The following is a 22264-nucleotide window of genomic DNA, read 5'->3' as shown; positions in this document are numbered from 1 at the left end:
ACTGCTCGTGGCACTGCGATGTTTGTCGCTATGGGCCTGCCGACCGAGGACGGACAGACTCGCGAACACGTGTAGATTAAGGCGCACTAGATCATGTTCAGGGGTCCGACACATGCAGCCAATGGTGAAAGCAACCAATGCCACGAATTCATCATGACAATCTAATTGATTTTCGACATGTGAGCTTGACGATGTCGCCAAGACCATGCCAAGACGGACATTCAGTCAGGAAGATAAGCTTCTGTCTGGCACTCGTCAATCGCATTGGCATTCTTGGACTGCAGAATGCTAGATGCGCGGTAAGTGCCATCGGGGGCTTGCTGGGTTTGCATGAGGGGCTTCTGGGGATCGGTCTCCTAATCAGGCAGGTTGACCAGCACTGCCGGGTGTTTTCATTGGTGCTAATTGTAAAGAAGTCTTGGCGTCAGATCCACGGCTACAACGACCTCTTTAAATGTCTACTGTGGTATCTCTTTTGCAAAGACCCACCGCCGGCCCTTAGCAATCTCTGGACCGCAACTCCGTCGGCATAGAGCTATTTGAATATTAACATGGGTATTACAGGTCGCCGTGAATGCCGACGCTCAATGTTGGAAACGCTGGTGTCCTCAAGTGTGATCATAGTGATATCTATTTCTTTTCTCATCATAGATAAGACATGAACGAGTCAGATGCCTGGTCTTTCGGGTGTATATTGGTTACCGTTGACGGCACTGTTTTGGAAAGCTTGATCCGCCAAGCAATTCTAAAACTATTCCAATTCACAGTACCTGACGATCATTTCTATATTTGCCCTGCTAGGAATTGGTCAGCTGTCCCTCCCAGCACAGCGACGCCGCGGCGTTAGAGCGTGACGGAGGGTCACACTGGAGCTGGATACTGGACCCTTCCACCTATAGTCCAACCTTATTCTTGACCTTCATACTCGATCACCGGCGGTCTCCATTCCAGTACCTATAGTCGTGCCGGGCCAAGGTCCTGGTTAAAGCTTAAGTGAACGTACAGGAGAGGCAGTCCAAAATCTCGGGACATATATGAACAACAACGCCACCTGGATTTTTTACCATCCAGAGACAGCCCTCGTCGTCGACGCTCGCATAGAAAAGAACACATCTACTACCAATTCTAAAAAGATTTCATGATGAGGTTTATCATCTTTGCCGCCGGCCTTCTGTCGGGATGTGCCGTCATCGCGTCGCCTGTACCAGATCCCGTGGCTGAGCCTTTGCCAATGCCCAGTCCTGTAGGTCTTATTCTCCAACATATATATACACAGATACATATAAAACTGCTTCTGACACATGTACCATCTAGTCCGGCATCCCCAGCGCCGCCACAGCCAAGACGCAGCTAGCGGGCTTGACAGTGGCAGCGTCGGTGAGTGGCGACGACTACGACCGGGACTTGTTCCCGACGTGGATCACCATCTCGGGGACATGCGATACGCGCGAGTATGTGCTCAAGCGGGACGCCACCTCGATCACGGTGGATAGCGCCTGCAAGGCGACTGCGGGCAAGTGGACATCTCCGTACGACGGGGCAAGCTGGACGGCGGCGTCGGATCTCGACATTGACCATATGGTTCCGTTGAAAAACGCATGGATCGTAAGTCTTCTTCCCCTTCCTCCCTCTCCCTCTCTGTGTGCGTGTGTGTCTCTGTGTGTGTTCTTTTTTTGTTTTCCTTTATACTACCCTCTCCCCCTACCCTTTTCTTATTTTGCTAAGAAAATTAACTGACACTCCACCTCCTCGGAAAAGTCCGGAGCCAACGCATGGACGACGGCCAAGCGTCAACAGTACGCAAACGACGTGGTGCGCCCGCAGCTGTGGGCCGTGACCGACAACGTCAACGAATCCAAGAGCGACAAGAGCCCGGACCAATGGAAGCCGCCCTTGTCGAGCTTCTACTGCGTCTACGCGCGCGCTTGGGTCCAGGTCAAGTCGTACTGGGAGCTCACCATCACCAGCGCCGAGAAGACGGCGCTGACGAGCATGTTGGGTACTTGCTAGGCCAAAAGGGCGAAAGATGTGTGGGGTTACCGATCTTGGATCATGGTTGAGAGGATAACTGTGCTGCTAGCGAGGTCTGTGATCCAGCAGCTTGAAATTTGGTATCGTTGGGAGATTTAGTTTCTGAGCATTTGGTATTCGATAGTACTGTGGGCCGCAATGCACATCTGCTAGGTATATAACCATGTTTCTGTTTACTTTGGTTGCGCCTGTAAGAAGAGTTGGTACAGGAGGCCTGACCTGAAGAATTACTGACTCACACCACATTGGCTATGCAGAAAATGAAAGTAGAGGCACCGGAAGCCAATTGGCTTTGATGAGGGTACGGCTCACCACGCCAAGCACACCAGAATGGAGTTGGCAGAATGCATTAGCTCTTTAGGGCGTGACCGCGAGCCATCTTGTGATCTAAGTCTACAGTACATACCCGTTTTCATAACGACCATTATGCAAGTAAATACGAGAATAAGCACTGAAAACTCCCCCAACACCGATGACCAAACTCTATGTTCTCTTGACCATTGCCGTGCCGCCCTTCTTGAACTCTGCCATATCTCCCAGGACCAACGACTTGTCCGTATGGTCCTTGTTGGGAAACGTGGTTGCGAGGACCCAGCCACCGGAGCGCAGATCAGGCGACGATTGTGTGATGAAGTGGTAGACGTCGTCTACTGTCTGTGTCGTGTTAAACCTTGCCGGTAATCGGGTGCCATTTGGCATTTGAATTCTGATCATGATGGTAGGCTGGGAAGTGTCCACATTGGCAGATGCGCCAGATGCAGGAGTAGCTGCTGAAGATGGAACAGAAACAGCTGGTGTAGGCGTTGTTGCAGATGCGATGGAGGCGGCAGCAACACTGCTATCACCCGGGACCGGGCTGCCCAACCTTCTGCCCTCGCCACCAAAAGGCTTGTAAATTTTGGGGAGCTGTCTAAAATTCTCGTCGTGCTGTTGGAGCTTGACGTCAAGGGGCTCGTCGTATCTCACATTCATGAGGTGAACAGGCGCTCGACCTTGCTGGATCATGCGAAGAGCGTCGGCATTCTCAGGGTCGTCGAATCGTCTCAGTTCGCCATCGTCAATGCTGAAGCCATCGCGCCAGAGGTGAAGTGTTCGCTCTTGAACGGGGGCGTTGGTAGCGGGAGTTGGTCCCCGGACGGCGCCAGTAGGATCGGGAATCGTTCGGCTCTCCACGCCCTCGCCGCCCAATGTCTGACCAGTGCCTCGGAAAGTAGCTGGCGCGGACGGACCAGCGCCAGGGGAGGAAGCTTCCGGTCGAGGTGCTTGTCTTGGAACATGAAGGTCAGTGGCGTTGGATTAAATTAGGAGGAATGCAAGGTGCTCCCGGGACGGGAACAGGACTGGACAGGACTTTTAAGGGGACACTTACGATCTTGCCTTGGCTAGCAGATCATTAAGAATCTGCTCGCTCTTTGATTTATTTGACTTGTTTGACTTGTTTGATTTGTTTGAATTGGGGTCCTGCAGAGCCAGACCGCTCTTCTCGCCACCCGCATAGGTGTCTCTGTGATCGTCATCGTCATCATCGTCACTGTCATCATCGTCGTGGGCATGGTCACCGCCGCCCAAGGAGCTCAATGTGGCGAGGCCTTTCTTCTTGGGTTGAGCTCTTGGAGCTGAGCTCGCTGAGGGGCTCGAATAAGTAGGGGCGGGCCGACCGTCGAGTGTTCGTGGCCCGGTGTAGCTTGGGGGTGCGGCGGATGAGGATGGGGGGCCGGTCTCTGTGGTAGCATCGTCCTCAGCTTCGTCGGCGTCGGCCAACAAGGAAGCAGCAGCAGCGTCGAGATCCCAGTTGTTGGCCGAAAGGTACTGGGTGGCTTGTTCCGGAGTCGCATTGGGTACAAACTCCAAGAGCTGCAAGACCAGAGTGTCATGGTCAGCTTCGCCTGCCATCTTGATCGCGTTCGCTAGAAATGTGAAGACAAGATCAAAATGGTGAATGTCGCACGTTGAGCTGGATCGGATCAAGATGGGTGTGGGGAGAGGAAAATTGGCAAAGGTCAGTTATGAGACAAGAAGGATCCAATGATTCTCGTCTCGTGCAGCTTCAAAAGTTGGGGTTCGTGTCGCTGGCTGCTATTAATCCGTACTTCCATGAGTAATGGAGAGCCTCCCGCTCCCGTTCCAGGCAGCTCCAACTACGTCAAAGTCGAAGCTCCCCCGCAGTTTGCTGAGGTACAACAGCTATGATTACAGTCCGGCGCCCTGTACCCTGGAAAGACCCCTCCAGGCGGATTATTTAGATACCGACCTCCGCTAACCCGATTCCTACTGTAGGGGACACTGCCATGTACGTACATACAATACTACACACATGCTGTCTGCTACGTGAGCGCCGCGATTTGATGTTCATGACAGTTGACGATTGCCGAGCTTTCAGCAATTGGTGCATGCATAAGTGCCAGCTAGGATTCATACAGTACAGTACAGTAAAGTACAATACAGTATTATAGCAAGTTACAAACGGCGATTAGCAATCCTCCGAGGTACGGCTTCGCTTGGCTTGGCTTGGCTTCGCATCCCCATCGCATCACTTCGTCCCAACAGCGATTCCAACATTCACAGCCGGATCTAGCAATCCGACTGCATCAAGCTCGTCAGACAAGGCCAGCACAATACCCTCTTCCTACGCGCACTTGGTTGTATTCGAATCTATACCCCAACCATGGCCGACGAAGCTTCACAACTTGCCGAGTCCGGCATCACGATGCATTCCGACAGCGAGCAATACTCGGCCGGCGAGGAGGTCTCGCCATCTCCCGAGTCCTCTTCATCTTCGACCCCTTTGATCCTATACAAGCCCCCGACTATGTGGGGGTTGATCCGAGGAGCCGCCATCAATCTGTTCCTACCATTCGTCAACGGCATGATGTTGGGTTTCGGAGAGCTTTTCGCACACGAGGCTGCCTTCAGACTGGGCTGGAGCGGCACAAAGGTATGTGCTAGTCTAGCATACGAATGATCGTGACTCGACGGCGAAACTAACAGACATGACAAGGTCTTTCCCCTTTCGAGGCGGACGGCACACCCCATCGGACCCGGTATCGAGATACGAGAGAAGAGGTCGCAACCTACACCGGATCTGCAAGATCTCACCAGCATGGAATGATGGATCAGAATAAACTCAGGCGAGCGGGGGGCAGGGGGAAGTAAGCTGGGCCCTTAATCGATTGACGAAGCAGCGAGGCCGAGGGTTTTTGGATCGACCAGTTTGCATGTCCTCAAACACTAGTCAGATCTGCGGGGAGATAATGCAGCTATCTGAGGTTGGGAATGTCTTGGTAAGACAGATTACGCTGGGACTAGAAAATGTTTATACAGGAGCGCAAAGATCTGAAGCAAATCGGTAGTACAAGTTTGAGCTGGGCAACACTGCCAGATATACAGAACATACCACAAGACATTACAAGAGCAGTATGCAGCTACATGGACCATATGCTTGACAAGTCACGCACGCATCGTTCATAGACTGCACCATGTCCGGAACGAAGTAAAATGAGGAGCTAAGAAATGAGTATCACCAATTCAGATCATGCTCTCTACTACAAGGAAGTGCAAGCGGGACACGAGATATACGCTGACGTTCCTCAACCACGGATCTTGGGTAAAAAGGTACATATGCGGGCTGCTGTGAAAACACAATTTGATGTTGCTTTCTAGTGTCTCGGGGAGTCAATTCTAGCGGTCTCGGCTGCTGAAGAATGTACCCATCCGCTGGGCTCTCGGCTGCCGGTCGCTGGACCACTGCCCTCTCAAGAATGTGTCCCCGCTTAATTGCATGACACGGCATATAGCAATGAATGGCCTGGTGCGCTTCCTTTCCGCGACGCCAGGACAGAAAATTTGGGAAGCTCCTGAGTAACTTTCGCCTGTCTGTTCGGATCCGATTGCTGGACAAGACACAGCCCGGAAACCCCCAACCCACAGGTCAACATGCTGCCAAGTAGAGGTGTATCGGGTCTGCGCCCAACTTCAGGGTTGCGCCTGTCTTTGACCGTGACAAGACAGGTATGATCAAGACCTTCTGCCGCATTGCTCATCACATTCTTCTATCTACTGCATTGCGTGCGCTAGGAACTGTCCACTGACCAGACTCGCAGCCAACCTCAAGTCGGCAATACTCACAGATACAGCGTCTTGGGCGCTCCTCACAACAATGGAGCCCCAATTCAGCAGCTCTAAGGGGTCAAAGTACCACATTGCCACGATTAGCACACCTCAGTCGCAACCCGATCCGTGTTGGAGTGGCCTCGGGACCCTCGCGGTCTTTGTCCCTGTGGGGCTTCGGTTCGCAACCACAACAGCAGCCCGTTGGCAGCAAGGCCGCCTCGACGTCGGCCACAACGCCCTCTCCAGCTGCTTCGTCAACTGAAGCGCCCGCTATCGGATCATCCCCCGTTTCTCCTGCCGGGTCTCAGCCGGTAGACTCGGCCGTCTCGAGCGCATCTGATATACCGTCAGCCATTGCCGACTCGGTCTCGTCTTCTTTCGTTCCCGAGACATTCAGCGACTTCGACCTCGAGCCTTCGATTCTTGATATCCCCGAGCAGATTGGTTATCTGAAGCACCTGGGCTTGGACTTTGGCTGGGGTCCTACTGCCTTCTGCGAATGGATGCTGGAGCACGTCTACATCATGACTGGCCTTCCCTGGTGGGCCTCCATCTCGGCCGTTGCGCTTGGCATTCGCTTGGTGTGGCTCTGGCCCACTATCATCGGCCAGAGGAACGCTGCCAAAATGGCATTGTTGCACAAAGACCCCGAGTTCATGAAGGCATCTGCCGAGGCCAAGCAGGTCATGTGGGATAAGGATGCCGACACCATGGTCAAAATGAAGGTTCAGGCAAAGGTCCAGGGCATGCAGAAGAGAGCCGGTGTCTCCATGTTGAAGACTCTACTGCCTCCACTCGGAATTGTCCCTCTCAGTTACGGCATGTTCCGCTTGATCAGAGGAATGTCTGCACTCCCTGTCCCGAGTCTGGAGACGGGCGGTTTTGCTTGGATAACGGACCTGACAGTCTACGATCCTACCTATATCCTGCCATTGGTATCAGCTGCCCTTAGTGCTATCACCATCAGACAAACCCAGAAGGCCAACCTGAACCCCACACCGCAGAACGAGTCCATGAACAAGTTTATGCTTTATGGCTTGACACCCTTCATGTTCGTCTGTACCATGTGGTTCCCCGCTGCTGTGCAATGGTTTTTCCTCATGTTTGCAGTCACCACCGTCGTTCAGGGTCGTCTTCTCAACATGCCTGCTATCCGCCGCATAGTTGACCTTCCTCCTTTGCCCGGAACGCCAGCTTTGACCGTCGCTGCAAACCTGCAATACCAAGCCCCGTCACGCAGTGGTATCAGGGGTATATTGGACGGCGCTAAGAGCAACATGGCCAACGTGACCAAGGGCATCGAGGACTATACCGGAGGTTCGGCCAAGGCCGCCGCGAAGAAGGCTCAGGAGTATGAGAAGAAGCGCGCTGAGGAAGAGAAGCAAAAGGCTATGAGCCGTATGTTAGAAGCCCAGCGGAAGAGGGCATCTCGACGAAATTAGACTGGATCCCCACTTTCAATTTAATGTAGCCATGTACGATCAGACCTGTACTATAGGATATAGAACACAAGGGAACGGCTAGCTCGAGCTCGGGATGGTCCCATTTGCTGACGAAGCTCTTGTACATATATATGCACTTAGATGATGCACACTAGGCACTCTGCCAACGGATAGATTTATGGCTTGTATAGCTGGATGTCGAGTGTTTGTGAACGTATCCGTCCCAGTTGATCGCCTTTCTGCGCTACTACACAGACAATATGGAACAAACGACTCAGAAGCGTCTAGCCGACATATAGCATGTCACACTTTCTCTGCGCCTTTGTTGGGGTATGAATGTGCATATCCATCGTCACCTCGCATGGTTTGAGGCACATGCCTACCAGCACGAAACATCTTCATCGACAAACAACAGACAACGGCGAGCCTGCATAACCGTGCCCTGTCTGGTAACAAGTACACTCATTTAATCAGCGCAGTGGCTTGTACAATTCGAAATCTCAGGGCAGACTACTCTGAGCCTATATTTCATGGCAAAAGAAAACCATGTCTGGCTATGATAGTGACATCGCCTCCAGAGTCCCAAGACTCGTCGTATCCAGGATTTCTTCCCAAGATGCACAAGTTGCGTCTCTCTTCCACTTCTTTAAGCTTTCCTTGGAACGAAAAGAAGACTACTTACCCGCGTGTGTGATATTGTTTTCGGGATTACCCGATCGTATTTGGTTGGGGTGCTCTGCCCTACGCACAGCCGTGCTCGTAGGATTACAACTCGCACATTCTTTACCACAAGGCTGGATTGGAGAGCTTAACAAGGCCTTGAGCTGGCGGTCCTCTTCTTGTCGCTGGAACAATTTAAAATCACGAGTGTTGCAACATTGGTAGAAAGATTTTAAAAGATGATTTAGATGAATTCCGACACCTGCTACGGATCTAGACTTGCAACCTAGACTTAACTAACACGTATTGAATAACCAAAGTTCGGATGACTGTGTACATCTTAATCTTAGAAAAGATTACCGACGGGAGAATTAGTCGGTACGTGTTCGCTTCTAGGAAGATGAACAACATAAGTAGAACACCGATTCTAAGAATTCAAACCAGGAGGTTTCTCTTATATGTATACGTGTATTTTAGTAATTGAGCCTCATTACTTTGTACTACGGTAGCCACTTCCTGGATCTCATACTATCGCATCTGTATAATTTTTCAACAAGACATTGTTATTCTAATAGCACGAATATCGCTGCGACCAGTATATATGGCGAGAAATAACCATGCTATGGCGCCGAGATGGAGTTATGAGCACAAGTCATGTCGTACGTTGATGCGCTCCCATCTAGACAGACGGAGCGCGGCCCCTAGAGGTACACCATTCACGCCAGATGGGACCCTCCGGTCGCTCTTGATACCTTGGACTGGACCCTCATGGTTAGCGTAGGGCCTGCAAGCATTCGATATTTACTCTAGCCTTGGTCACCTTCGTAGCCGGGTATGGAAGCAACTAACAAAGCACTGTGGTCCCTACAAAGGCGACACCAAGTACGCCTCCGGCCACCCAGCCGAGAAGGCAACTCTGATGTTTCGTTGGAACCATGTGGCACTTTTACTACTGGGCGTACTTTTTCAAAATGGAGACATGCTACGGAGCTGGCCCCGGCTTGCTCTTGGCGCCTGTGTTCCCAGAATCCATCTCTGATAGCGGCGGCATGTGGGTTGATATCCGACGATCTGCAATAGGATCAGTAAATTATTGCATGACATCTACCGAAGCTGGTCGACAACAGACCCCTGATTGACAAGTTGGCCAGCCAGTCGAAATTTCCCCACAGACCTGTACAACTGGACCCCTTTCCCTGGCTGCAGGATACTGCAACATCTTAACGGGGCCCAGCAGCTCTACCTTGTGCATTCTAAGGTACTAGTAGCTCTAATAATGACCATCTTGGGCTAGCTTGCTCTTGGTTCCCCTACATCCCAGTGCCAGCCCAGCTAACCAGCCGAAACGACATGTACAAGTGGGAATAAGACGTGATGGCTAGTCATGCTCAACAATTGCAAGTCATGATAAGCCGATCTGGAGTTTTTAGAAGCTTGATGCTTGTTCAGCCATGCCGAAAGTTACCATAGTCTTGGAGGCGGCCGGGAAATAGCCAACTCAATAGCCATAAAGTTTTGGGCCTAAAAGCGTGGTGGATCAGACTCCCATCAATCAAAAATGGGCGACTGACAGTCCATGTTCGCAGGTATTCTGTGATTGTCGTTTGAAAAGAGTTTCTCAGACTTGTTTGACTGAAAAAGGCACTCATATAAAAGCTTGCGGGTTTACGGATTTGCGCTCATCTTTCCTGCCGCCTGTGGTCTTGACCACCACGTGCGGAGTGCCAAGTGCAAAACTCCCATTCTCCTTGGCGTAGTGCTAACTACGATTACATGGGCTCCCTGGAAAGGTGAAATTTGCCAAGATTCTGGCCGCGCAGAATCAAGCAGTACGCAAATATGTACAAGTAGTACTATCAGACATATGCGGCATGTCCCATCTCTTCCCAACTGCAAGAGCTCACCCGAAACTGCAATTGGCCCGTGGGCTGTCAGATGAAGCTTGGGCCACAGATCTACGCGGGGTGACTCGAGTGCTTGTCGTGGCTTCAGAGTTTGGCTCCTCATTTCGACAGGGTTATGCCTCTTGTCCTGGTCTCTGTTGGACAATTTGGAAGAAAGTGCGGCAGGCATCTTGTTTGATCGATGGCTTGTGCAGAGCAGAGATTCCAGTGCCAGACTCGGGCAGATCTGGGGATTTATGTAGTTTTACCAGGTATCCATTCCGAAAGCAACTGGTGGTAATTGCGCGTGTCTGAGAGAAAGTTTTCGTTCCTGAGCAGCGTCGCAGTGAAGTTTTTAATCCCTGGATCATACGATTCAGTGGGGTCTACGGCGTGAAGCAGTTTGCGCTTCGGATAGACTTCCGGCTGGTAACTTTTTCTTTTTTTTCCCTTTTTTTTCTCCTGCTCGGATAGAAACTGGTAGGGGTGACCGATACGTCACTTAAGGGTTTTTTTTTTTTGTGATTGATTTGATTACGCAGCCGACCAACTTCTCCATTTATCCGAGTCCGCACAAACACGTCTGGAGCAGGAGTAGAAGGAGCACTATGTAGGAGGAGGAGATGGATCAGAAATTAACAGGTTGACAAGAAGGATCTGCCGTGGCAGCACAAGGCGGCACGTAAAAAGCCTCATCATGGTCGTTGGACCACGTCTACACAAGATTTGACCGTTGACCTGGCTCCAAACCCAGCCGGTCCCGACCCTGGACTCTTCAAATGTAGGCACGACATCCCGGCGACATGGTTCCTGGAGATCCCCTCAGGTCCTCTCGACATCTTGTTGGTGGGCTGCTCTAGTGGCACGGACACGAGTATCCACCGTCCAGGATGCCTGAGTCGGGGGGCCACGGGGCGGACACATCCAGACACCAGAGCTTGTTCGAAAGGGGTGATTGTCTTCTAGGACAGGGTACTTTGCGATGAAATTAATAAAGGAAAGGAAGAAAAAAAAGGGAAAAGCACATGGACTCTTTTACCAGCTGCCCGGATTCCTAGCGCCAACTTGGTCCATTATTCAAATATTGGCGAAGCTACCTAACTTTGTTGATCTTTGCTTGCTCTTTGCTTTTTCGTCGTACGTTACATACCCGTCCTTCTTTGCATTTGAGGTATACATGATATTCCGGGTTCGCCACTGCACAGATTCGACTGACAGGTTTGGCGGCGACTATCTGGGCGTATACCTTAATCTCTTGACGCATAACCTTCAATACTTACGGATCACCACGAGCGACCGCCAGTAGGCGAGTGAGTGAGTAGGCGAGCGAGCGAGCTCAAGGTTGGGTGATCTACGCGCCGCAGCGAAAGGGCTTATTCATACCACATATTTTGGACAGACGTTGGGCCTACCACTGTTTCTGTTCATTCGAGCGCGAGTCGCAATCACGTCTCGAGAACTTTCGAGTCATTCTACCCACCACTGGAAGGCAACAGTCGAGCTCAACGGCCGGCAACTTGGCAGGAATCCGAAAGAGTCTGGTTCTGATCCCAGAAAATTTCAAGACAAACTATTGTGACCTGGACTCTTTTAGTGTAGCTACGCAGAAACCAGCTACCAATCCAGTTACCCCACAACCCCTCAATCTTAAGGTTCTTTTGAGCTTATCACTTGGAGCGACCCAGTCCCGTACGATACGGGATACTTGCACAAACATTTCCGCCTTCTATCCAGTCCAGTCCGCTCCGATCCAATCCAATCACATCCTACTCCTGATCCGTTCTGTTGTATTCTGATCTTTAATTGCACCCGAACGGTTTGAGCCGAGTACAGCAGCGAATCAAAGCGCACCGACGAAGGGAAATCATCGACGACACCAATAATAAGAAGAGTATTATTATATTGTTGTAGCAGGGATCATCAAACAAAAGCAACAGGTCATATTCGCACAAGATACAAAACACGAGACACGGGACACAAGACACAAGACGCAATGGGTATCTTTTCGAAAAAGCCCAAGGCTCCAAAGGCTGTAGGCAAAACACTTCAAGGCGACTCACATTCTACCACCAGCTTCAGCTCCGACCACGACATCAAGTCGCCTATCAGCGCCAATGGTCGTGGGCTCAATCGAACCTCCGGGGGTACCGGCAATAGCATCCCGACGACGCCATTAACACCGTTTTCCCCAAAGGTTGACATGCCCAAACCTCCAGACCCCAACCTCGACCCTGCCGCATACCTGCGAAGTCTGGGAGCCGTCAGGGAAAGGTCCAAGATTGTGACGGACAAGGCACTCCACAACTCTCTGCACCATTTCGATGTGGACATGTCATTGTTTCCTGGTGTGGTTTCGTTCGTATGTGGAATCATCAAGGTGAGTTTCTCGTGCCCAGCTTTCTTTTCTTTTTCTGGCCTTGTCTTCTTGTCGTATCTCCTAGCCGCCGTGCCAGGCCATTCTCAACAAACTAAGTATTACGGAATACCCCTGCAGATTCGTGGAAACGCAATGCAAGGGTTGAGATCATGTTGCGCAAGCTTCGGGCGCTGGGAGGGGGGAAGGGGGGGCATGCTTCTATGGGAATACAATGTGCTGACTCTTGTGCGTTCCCAGAGAGACTACGACGCCCCATTCACTTCGATCCCTTCTCACGGACGATACCAGCACTTCAGTGTAGGCGGACGCGACAGGATAGCGAATCTCCTGTCAACATTCAGCGATATTGATACAAGCGAAAAATGCCGACGTTTGATAGACCTCTTTCTGGTCAGTGTACTACTGGACGCTGGTGCAGGCACATCATGGAGTTTCAAGAGCGCCGAGAATGGCAGGATATACAAAAGATCAGAAGGACTAGCGATTGCTAGTCTGGAGATGTTCAAGTCGGTATGTGCAAATCCTGCGCCGTCCAACCTATTACAGATCACTGTTCTAGCACTGCGGCGGTCGCAGTGGAGTCGCGTTTCGAATGAACAGCGACGGGATCATCTAACTAACTTGTTAAAGGGTCTCTTCTCGAGCAATCCGAGCAACAGGTTCCAGGTTGACAAGAACGGCCTTCGAAAGCTTACCGTCCAACAATTAGCGAAGGGCATGCAGTCCGGTCCAGGAAACGAGCTTGCCGGTTTGGAAGGACGAGCCGAACTCCTCATCAAGCTTGGCGGCGCATTAGATCAGAAAAGGGAGTTCTGGGGCGACAATGGGCGACCGGGAAACATGATCGGTAAGTTGCGCCTCGGAAGTCCATGGGATGCTGCTTTGCTGACTAGCAACAGATTACTTGCTATCACATCCGACAACACAAGCATCGTCAATGCCCATTGTCATTCTTCCAGTGCTATGGAACGTGCTGATGAACGGCCTCGCTCCCATCTGGCCCGCCTCTCGCACAGCCATCGATGGCGTCTCTCTAGGAGATGCTTGGTCATGTTCGTCAATGCCCCAGACTGCGCCGACGCCGTCCTCGCCAAGCTTTTCTCCTTTCCCAAATTCACAACCGCCGACGGCCGCCTGGGAGTCCATACTACCCTTTCACAAGCTGACCCAGTGGCTTACATACTCGCTCATGCAACCGATGCAGTCCCTTCTCAAGATACACTTTGCTGGTGCTGAGATGCTGACTGGTCTGCCCGAGTACCGTAACGGAGGTCTGTTCGTAGACTTGGGTGTTTTGAGTTTGAAGAAGGATGACGCGGAGCGAGGACTACAAAACTACGCAGACTACTGCCGACGCAAGAACACCAAGGGTGTCGAAGTCGCGCCAATGTTTGAGCCCAGCGATGATGTCATCGTGGAATGGCGTGGTGTAACTGTTGGGTTCCTTGACAAGCTTTTAGTCGATGTCAACAAGGCGCTTCACAAGGAGCTGAATGGGTCCGAATTGTCACTACCACAGCTTTTAGAAGCTGGTAGCTGGAAGGTAAGTATTCCTTTTTGGTATGTCGCACGCACATGTACTAACAGGGACGCAGGGTGGTCGAGAAATTGCTGAGGTCAGTAGGCCAAATACCAAAGAGCCTCCAATTTTGATAGACTCGGACGGTACGGTATTCTAGTGTTGAGATCGCAGTGAACAAGTGTAGCACCACCATTGCAGGATAATGATTGACGAGGGACGACCTGAGTGGCTAACTCTGGTTCAATTGTACATTTGGAAAGATATGTGTTCCTCGCACATCGTCTATCAAAATGCTATACGCTGCTATGCCTTAATAATATAATAGACGAAGGAGCTTTACGTTGGAGTAACGAGCCTATTTGAGAACAAGAAATCTATTAAATAGCCAACCAGTGACAGCCCAATTATCGTCAAGACATATACGTCAACTCTCGTCGCCGTGAGCACTACGCCTACTAGCACGGATCCTTAGCTCAGGCTTTCTCCAAAGTGTATGCATTTGAGTGTCTCTGTGCCAATCTACCGCTTGATCAACAAACTCAAAGTCATACATCCATACAAGCTTCGCCAGCGTTGTCCGCATCTCCATCCATGCCAGACTAAAAGCACCATGTCAGTGATCTAGACGACACGCACCCGTGGATACAGAACTTACTTGCGACCGATACATGCGCGGGATCCAAGGCCGAACGGCTGGCTTGCCGTGCAATTATCCACCCTGTTGGTTCCCAGCCATCTTTCTGGATTGAATTGGAGAGGATTTTCAAAGTTGTCCGAGGAGAGGCACGCAGCAAGTGGGTTGGTAGACACAGTGATCTGGTAAATGTGAGCACATCATCAGCCGCACTCAGCATATTGTTACTTACACCTTCTGGTAGAACATGCTCATCGACGACAGCACCGCCGGCGGGCACGATACGAGGAAGTCCCAGAGGCAATGGCGGGAACAACCTTAATGCTTCCTGAAGCACAGCGTTCAGGTACTGCATTGACGAGGTTGAACTCCCAGTGATGTCGCTGTATTGGTTAAAGCCACATCGTACCTCTGTCACCAGGTTGTACATTGGGACTGGTTCCTTGAGTAGGTAGTAGATGCATGCCGCCAGGGCACTTGCACTAGTGTCACTACCGGCTATCACAAGGTCAGATGCATGGGCTGCAATTTGCTGGTCAGACACAAGAGTCGGATCCCTCTCGGTCAAAATGCGGGATAAGAAATCTTTGCGTGTACTTTTGCTTAGTATACGCCTACAGCTGGTCAGCAAAGCTATGTCTGGTATACATCTTGGGGTGGTTGTAATTAGAGGGTATACCTTCGAACTGCATCGAGAGACATAGCTTCGTTCTTCCTAGTATCCTCGGTCAGATCGTGGATCTGCTTACGGAACAATACGAGAGCGATGCGAGCTATCCATGGAAAGCGATCCAGTACATCGACAATAGCACCCTGTGTTAATGCCCCGATGGTGACTGATATCCACGGATGGTACATATCTATCTGGCCATTAACGAAAGTGGACGATATGTACCGCGGGGGTTGTCACTCACCATTATCAAGGCAGCCGAAGCTTTTGCCGAATGCGAGATCCCCAGTGATGTCAAACGTCAGCATCTCGAGCAAAGCTGAAATGTCGAACCCGGCTGGGGATCGACCTTTGGTTCCGACGAGGCGGACAAACTTGTCGACACTCTCAGATACCAAGTACTCATGTTCCAGCACCGACCTTTCGGAGAAGGCCCCGGCCAGGTAGGATCTCATCTGTCGATGAGTGTGCGGGTTCGTCTCACTGACCACCGATCTAGTACCGATGCCTGCATAGCTCCCGCCACTGTAGAATTTGCCCTTAACAAAGATCTTGTGGTCCGACCGGAAACCATAGATGTCGCGCCACGATTCTGCCGTGTTGAAGGACAGCTCATTCGGAGCTGTGCGGACTATAGGCCCTATCATACACGTTAGTTATGGGTTTCAAGGTGTTGTGCCTACACCCTGGGGCCCTTGTCATCCGACGGAAGACCCCGAAGGCATGGGTACTGACGCACCATATTTTGTATGTAGTTCATGAAGCTTGTACGGCTGTCTGCCGGATAAGAACCAGCGGGAGTATGGAATCTAATACTTTCAACATCTAGCCCATGCATTAGTCAAAATGTGGTGCTCACATTGCTAATTGCAGCCAATATTGGTCCCGGAAACTGCGCCAATGGGTGAAAGTAGAGGTTGTAGACAACCTTGATAATGCCATAGACGGCTAACTATGGTTACGTCAGTCCTGAGCCAGGGGTGCGATCATATGTACCTACAGCACTGGGTATAAACAGAAAAAGATGATGTAGTAGTGTTAGGTTCATTAAAAGCATCGTGGAATGATGAAAAGGTGGACTGCACTAATGCTGCTGGGACGGGACAACAGAGGACTGCATATAGATAAAGCAATGGATGTGAAGGAAGCGTCATGCAAACTTCAATGGGAATGCCCATCTTCTTGTGACATGACCTTATCTACAAGGTCTTCCCACCCTGTCACTCAACCGCGCCGCATGAAGCCCCATGTCCAGGACCATGGTCAGAGGCTGTGGTGTTCCCATGGCTGATCAATACAGGCAGTGATATCTTTATTTGACTAACCCACTAGCTGATACAGTTGCAACCTCATGAGATCGATTGGTCGGCAGAAATAGAAAAAGAAGCATGGGGCTGAGCTGCTGCTTGGCTGACGCTCTTGTACCTCGATGTATCTTTAGCCACTAGACTAGTAATTATCTCGTCACAAGAAGCAAACGGTTCGGTTCCAGGGAGAACCGGAACGGGCCCGCAAGGTCTGCGGTCAACAGCTATAAAGCATTGGTCAACGACACAGGCCGTCGTATAAAAAGAGACATTCATCTGCTTCAACTTTAACTTCAGCTTCAACTTCAAGCATCAAAACAGGCCGACAACAGCTTCACAGATACAGAAAATCTTGTACAAATATGGACTGCTTCGCCCCGTTCCTTGGAAGGACAGCCACTTGGACTGGCCATGTCCTCGATGGCTTCAGACGATCAAACGCACGAACGACACACATACCCCGGAGCCTCTTCGTTGCCAACTGTCACCCAAAAGTTGAACAAGTATCACGCGAAGTGGATGAGTACTTTCTCGAGCATTGGCCGTTTCCCAGCGAGCGGAGTCGAAAGAAGTTCGTGGCGGCAGGATTCTCGAGAGTCACTTGCCTCTATTTCCCTCTGTCCAAGCATGACAGGATCGGACATGCTTGTCGTATCTTGACGTTGCTTTTTCTGATTGATGGTAGGGCAGTCGAACGGTACAGAATGTTCCATGCTAATCGCTAGCAGACGTGCTTGAGGATATGTCATTTGACGAGGGTGCCGCATACAACGAGAAGCTCATGCCACTAGCAAGAGGGATCAAGACTCCGGACAGATCCATCCCAGTCGAGTACATGATGTACGACTTCTGGCAATCGATGAGGCAAACGGATGAGAAGATGGCCAACGCTATGCTCGAGCCAATGTTTGAGTTCATGAGATCCCAAACAGACAAGACAAGGGGCAAGGAGATGGGTTTGGGAGAATACTTCCGCTACCGGGAACGCGATGTTGGCAGAGCGTAAGTCCATAAGTCACCTCACGGAGGGTCTGAGCTTACGAGATGTAACAGCTTATTGAGCGGCCTGATGCGTTTCTGCATGTGCATCGACTTGTCAAAAGAAGAGATAGAGCTTGTGCGCAATATCGACATGAATTGCTCGAAACATCTCTCAGTCATCAACGATATCTGGAGTTTAGAGAAGGAACTAGCTGCAGCCAAAACAGGGCACGAGGAAGGCGCAGTGCTATGCTCCAGCGTCTGCATTGTTGCTGATGAGGCATCGATATCGTACTCGGCTGCTAAAAGGACCTTGTACGTGATGTGCCGGGAATGGGAATCGGCACATGTCGAACTCACTTCATCCCTGTTCAGAAGGTGTGACAGTGCCTCGATTCGATCTTACGTGAAGGGCTTGGAATACCAGATGAGCGGGAATGAGGCTTGGAGTAAGACTACTGCCCGATATAGAAAAGAAATGTTGGATACTCTAGGCGCCAGCCGCTGAGTCACTGCAGGCTTAGCTGCGAGATACTATGAATGGGACAGGGGGGTTACTAATCTCCACGTGTATTTACAGAAAGAACCATAGGTGTGATATCGATCGTTAGATGCAATACAATGCTTTTTTTGCGTTGCAATTCGTGTTATATCCCTGGCGTGATGCGATTGGACGTGTGCCATATCTACTTTGTTGGATGCAAGATTCAAATCGAGGGACCACTTTAACCCAATCTGCTTTTTGCCGGCCCAATGTTGTGCCCTGGAACAGTCTAAGCTAAGGTTAGTCAGATCCCGACATCTTGGACCGACCATGTGCCTATTGCATGGGGGCCGATCTTCCAGTGGTCTTACCGCCCAATAACATGGAACATAGCCTGTACCGCAGCAGGAAAAAGAACATGTCATGCCATCTATCGGTGTCATGCTGCAGGCGCATGCTGCAGAGATATTGATTTTCTTTTCTGTTTATCTATTTATTTAAAATTGCATTGCATTGAGGACCCATGGCCCCCTTGCTAATTGAACAAGTAGCTGGAGGTACTACCTGATCTCGAAAATCATAGCTATAAGCAACACTTCTCGTCAAACTCTGCCAAGAACCGTAATCAGCCTTACGGCACATGGCCGGTGAGCAAAGTGGCTTGCATAGGATTGACCACAAGACCACCGATCTTACCTGTGACAGGAGGGCCCCCGTATATTATTGGTCATCCTGGCGAGCGCGCTACACGGCACGGGCACACCCTTTCTGGGATCCTTTATCGTTTCGGGCCGGGGTGCATTGTGTACGGGTGTTGTCCTCTTGGCCAATGGTATAGCTCTACCGCCCCAACATATAGTAATAGCTGTGACGAATCGGACCAGGAGCTGAACTTTTGTTGGTCTGGTGAGCCTATATCACGCAGGAATGTAAATGTAACCAACATTGTACGGAGAAGGTCGCCGAATGGCGAAACAAGCGAGCCTTTCTCCGCTGCTTTTCAGCTCGGTGGACAGAGTATTCACGGATCGAGCATCCGGATGAGACATGCATGCTCATCATCGAGGGTGTTTATGTAGGCCGGCAAGATGTAGGGCTTGAAGACGTTGCTTTTCGGAAAACTTTACCAGGTACCCGGATGCTCCGATGGTCCCGCAATAAGCAACTTCGCAAAGGTTTGAGGAAAAGCGCATCGTCATAAACCTGCGATGAGGTGGGACGATGATCGTGGCATTGCGCGTCGCGCGGCGCTGCGCAGAAAGCCGCTTAAGGAATGGCCGGGCTCCCGGAGGGATCCGTGGCTAGCCACACTTTGCTTTTATGGCATGGGCTGCTTTTTCTCTGTCCAATAGGGAGCAGAGCCGTGTGAGTGCACACAAATCATGATCATTCTGGATGTGATGGCTGGAATATTCGTATCGGGGGTTGCAGAGAGCCAAACGCTCGGGGCCATCTGTGCTAACCTAGTCTAGCGCGGCATTCGGTCATGGTTCAGGGGAGGTTTCGCTAGACTGCGAAAAGGCATGGCCTACATCTACTTTCACTAGGTAGTCAGCTTGCTATACGTGCAAATAAACTTCTCTAATGCAATATAGTCACGTTTTCCGAAAGGCTTTTTTTTTTTTTTTTTTTTTTTTTTTTTTTTTTTTTTTTTTTTTTCCAATTTACGCATGCGACGTTGCGACGTTGCGATTGCGGGACTTCGTCCAACTGCACTATGCTACCCATTCAGATTGGCCTTATGAAGAATAGTCGATAGCCATCTCCACTCCATTGTACAAAATATCGACCGTGGCGCGAGCTGGGGTAAAAGGACAGTTTTGAATCACCATGCTCCTCCAGATTGTTTCGAACTGTGTCATCATCTTCGCAGGCTACGACAGACAAAAACGCAATGGCTGACGCTCTAAAATGAAAGATCATATGACGCGGTTAGCGAAGCGCGAGGTATGTCTGAGTTTGAGGCAACACAACGTGCATAGAAACGCCATGTTAATTGTGTAATTCACTAAATTATCTTCATCCAATCTTAGGCGTCCGGCCTAAAGACTTAAGAAACAGTTCCCAATAGAAGTTGCATATCTATTCTCTCATAACTAACAGTCAAATCGAGTTTCCAGTGCCCTAAAAGATTACCCGAGATCATGCTGGTACTCACCATGATGACTTGATACAAGAGGTTTAGGTTATAATTGCGATCTGTATCAAGTCAAGCAATCCATCGGCAGATGATAATTTATTCAGACCCGAAACCCTACATGGAGGCAGGATTTACGGATAGCCACACAGGATTGAGATTCCCGGCCCACGCCAAATGATACGAAATTACCGCGGCTGCTCTTCCTACCGAAGACGCTCACCATGGCAATTGTGTCCAGTCGTGTAATTCTATTGGCACCGTGAGAACCCACGGTCACTCGTTGAGTAAATCGACATCAGCCATTCAGTGTATCTAGCCACATTGGTAGACGGGCGTTTCAGTTGCCCAATAAGCATACAAATTCTTGTTCCCCTTTCGATCAACTTTGCTCTGCCTTCGTCTCTCTTCTTTTTGCACTTTTTCCGCGTGCCTGTGTTGCGTCACTAGTATTGATCGCTGCTGAGACGCAGATAAGTGCATCAAGCTGTTCCGGTCCTTCGCGCTCATATTTGCCAGTTGATATGCCGCCGTTGCCATCTCTCGTTTCTCCCTCCTCGATAATAATCTTTTATCATGTGTATCCGAGTCGAGCTCCTCTTTGCTAGATCCCTCCTCATCGTCAGGTTCTTCCAAGGAGGATTTTAGTTGTGAAGGCATGGTCCGAGTCCGACGGCGCAACTGAGTGAAAGACGGCCCTGTTTGTGAGGATGACTGCCTCGATATAATTTTACCGGATGGTAAACGAATGGAGTCTTGGTCAGCTAGCACTGGCTTTCGGCTTGAGGTTGTCGTCGTCGCCTCCTGATTGCTCTCGTCACCATCGCCCTCAATATAACTCTCTGCATCGTCTTCCGGCTCGGAGAAGTCGTAAAACTCAGCAAACTCCGAGTCTTGTTCTGATATATCAAGTTTACAGTGACCCTTGGCGGTCATATGCTGCTGGACAGCTTGTACAGTAGCTCTCTCTGTTCCACATTGTATACATTCTTGGTATCCAAAAATAATGAGATGCAGGTATTTGAAGAGAATCTCGAGCTCGACTACTAGATGTTGCCGGTGCGGTACAAACAGGCCGTGTGACTTTTGCATGTGTGCCACACTTTCAGGGAAGCTTGGTGAGTGATTGGGGCAGAATAGGCACTCCCCAGGTGTGAACGGTTGCATGGCCGCGCCAGGAGAGTCGATTGACTCAATGGATAACATGGGTGAAGATCTTGTTTCCGGACCCAATGTTAGGCTCGTTGATAACGTCGATAATGGTGCTGTTGTGGTTGAAGTCGCTGCTGTCGTCGTCGCTAGCATATCGATGATTGAATTGGAAGTGGTCGTGACTCTGAACTGTGTCAAGCTTAAGTCTTTGGATTGTGCTCAGGCGTTGATATTTTTATCACGAACTGGATAGAATATGATACGATGGTATGAAGTGGCTTGAACTGGATTTCTACATATTTTATAAGGGAGCATGGCTGTCGAATTACCGCCTTGTCATTGGGCAATTCAGGTTCGGGCCCGCGAGTCAGAGCAACTGGGCTAAGCCTGTTAGGGACGAAAGAGTCACTACTGGAATGGCGCCCCACTGCATCACTACTGATGAGGTATGATTCATAATGAATACATGCATATTTAGCAATGAAACGACTTCAACGCAGCAACCTGCAGTCTCGTCTAGCTGGCCAACAGGCATCCCAAATGGGCAGTGCCGCTGAGAAACGAAACGAGAGCTACGGATTTCCACCTACCCCAAATCCAGCACATGCACCATGCCCATTATATCAGGGATATTGACGCGACCGACGCAAATTAACTAGTTCACCAAACCTTAGTAACCTAGGATTTCCAATGGGCGGGATGTTCTCAGGGCTGTCGACATGCAGCAGGGCTTCTCCAAGTTTGGTGATTTCGATCTCTGCCACAATCCGAGGGGCAGTCGGGAGAGAGCTGTAATAAGCTAGTTCACGCCAGCATTTCTGGGATACTGTATCGAATACGTACTCAGCGGTGACTGAGAGGGTTGACACCAGGA

The 22264-nt window shown here is 50.4% G+C and overlaps 10 protein-coding genes across 10 annotated transcripts; 5 read left to right on the top strand and 5 right to left on the bottom strand.

Moving 5' to 3' along the window:
* Nucleotides 1-1141: 1141 nt before the first annotated feature.
* Nucleotides 1142-2010, top strand: BKA67DRAFT_656874 (uncharacterized protein; the record flags this gene model as incomplete). The annotated part of the gene is made up of 3 exons (XM_046107020.1): nt 1142-1243; nt 1315-1605; nt 1759-2010. The coding sequence occupies 3 exons, from the start codon at nt 1142-1144 to the stop codon at nt 2008-2010; spliced, it is 645 nt and encodes a 214-aa protein (XP_045962964.1).
* Nucleotides 2011-2514: 504 nt separating this feature from the next.
* Nucleotides 2515-3924, bottom strand: BKA67DRAFT_511805 (uncharacterized protein; the record flags this gene model as incomplete). The annotated part of the gene is made up of 3 exons (XM_046097425.1): nt 2515-3298; nt 3401-3439; nt 3467-3924. The coding sequence occupies 3 exons, from the start codon at nt 3922-3924 to the stop codon at nt 2515-2517; spliced, it is 1281 nt and encodes a 426-aa protein (XP_045962963.1).
* A 772-nt stretch (nt 3925-4696) lies between these two features.
* On the top strand, nt 4697-5140 carry BKA67DRAFT_591546 (outer membrane protein TOM13-domain-containing protein; the record flags this gene model as incomplete). The annotated part of the gene is made up of 2 exons (XM_046104732.1): nt 4697-4966; nt 5030-5140. 2 exons carry the CDS (start codon nt 4697-4699, stop codon nt 5138-5140), a joined length of 381 nt encoding a protein of 126 aa, XP_045962962.1.
* A 744-nt stretch (nt 5141-5884) lies between these two features.
* Nucleotides 5885-7769, top strand: BKA67DRAFT_558852 (60Kd inner membrane protein-domain-containing protein). The gene is made up of 2 exons (XM_046102351.1): nt 5885-6039; nt 6132-7769. Exons 1-2 carry the CDS (start codon nt 5965-5967, stop codon nt 7581-7583), a joined length of 1527 nt encoding a protein of 508 aa, XP_045962961.1. The 5' UTR covers nt 5885-5964; the 3' UTR covers nt 7584-7769.
* A 2139-nt stretch (nt 7770-9908) lies between these two features.
* BKA67DRAFT_533845 (uncharacterized protein) lies at nt 9909-10316 on the bottom strand (the record flags this gene model as incomplete). Its single annotated transcript, XM_046099767.1, has 1 exon — nt 9909-10316. The coding sequence occupies one exon, from the start codon at nt 10314-10316 to the stop codon at nt 9909-9911; it is 408 nt and encodes a 135-aa protein (XP_045962960.1).
* A 1460-nt stretch (nt 10317-11776) lies between these two features.
* BKA67DRAFT_220491 (uncharacterized protein) lies at nt 11777-14446 on the top strand. Its single transcript, XM_046095558.1, has 5 exons — nt 11777-12503; nt 12741-13013; nt 13134-13350; nt 13403-14046; nt 14099-14446. The coding sequence occupies exons 1-5, from the start codon at nt 12120-12122 to the stop codon at nt 14180-14182; spliced, it is 1602 nt and encodes a 533-aa protein (XP_045962959.1). The 5' UTR covers nt 11777-12119; the 3' UTR covers nt 14183-14446.
* Nucleotides 14447-14449: 3 nt separating this feature from the next.
* BKA67DRAFT_674869 (putative cytochrome P450) lies at nt 14450-16859 on the bottom strand (the record flags this gene model as incomplete). The annotated part of the gene is made up of 8 exons (XM_046108770.1): nt 16330-16859; nt 16189-16281; nt 16069-16138; nt 15574-15969; nt 15339-15519; nt 14892-15273; nt 14681-14841; nt 14450-14624 (listed from the first exon to the last, which is right to left on the bottom strand). Exons 1-8 carry the CDS (start codon nt 16384-16386, stop codon nt 14450-14452), a joined length of 1515 nt encoding a protein of 504 aa, XP_045962958.1. The 5' UTR covers nt 16387-16859.
* Nucleotides 16860-16998: 139 nt separating this feature from the next.
* Nucleotides 16999-18125, top strand: BKA67DRAFT_513162 (Aristolochene synthase in complex with 12,13 Difluorofarnesyl diphosphate; the record flags this gene model as incomplete). Its single annotated transcript, XM_046097542.1, has 3 exons — nt 16999-17317; nt 17362-17638; nt 17690-18125. 3 exons carry the CDS (start codon nt 16999-17001, stop codon nt 18123-18125), a joined length of 1032 nt encoding a protein of 343 aa, XP_045962957.1.
* A 1642-nt stretch (nt 18126-19767) lies between these two features.
* On the bottom strand, nt 19768-20276 carry BKA67DRAFT_558826 (uncharacterized protein). The gene is made up of 2 exons (XM_046102350.1): nt 20215-20276; nt 19768-20048 (listed from the first exon to the last, which is right to left on the bottom strand). Exon 2 carries the CDS (start codon nt 20022-20024, stop codon nt 19830-19832), a length of 195 nt encoding a protein of 64 aa, XP_045962956.1. The 5' UTR covers nt 20025-20048; nt 20215-20276; the 3' UTR covers nt 19768-19829.
* On the bottom strand, nt 20093-21693 carry BKA67DRAFT_558825 (C2H2 type zinc-finger-domain-containing protein). The gene has a single exon (XM_046102349.1). It carries the CDS (start codon nt 21541-21543, stop codon nt 20554-20556), a length of 990 nt encoding a protein of 329 aa, XP_045962955.1. The 5' UTR covers nt 21544-21693; the 3' UTR covers nt 20093-20553.
* Between the last annotated feature and the right edge of the window lie 571 nt (nt 21694-22264).

This window comes from Truncatella angustata, assembly GCF_020726525.1.
Source record: "Truncatella angustata strain MPI-SDFR-AT-0073 chromosome Unknown BKA67scaffold_2, whole genome shotgun sequence".
NCBI lineage: Eukaryota > Fungi > Ascomycota > Sordariomycetes > Amphisphaeriales > Sporocadaceae > Truncatella > Truncatella angustata.
Note: the sequence above shows the minus strand (reverse complement) of the source record. Positions and strands in the feature narration are given on the sequence as shown.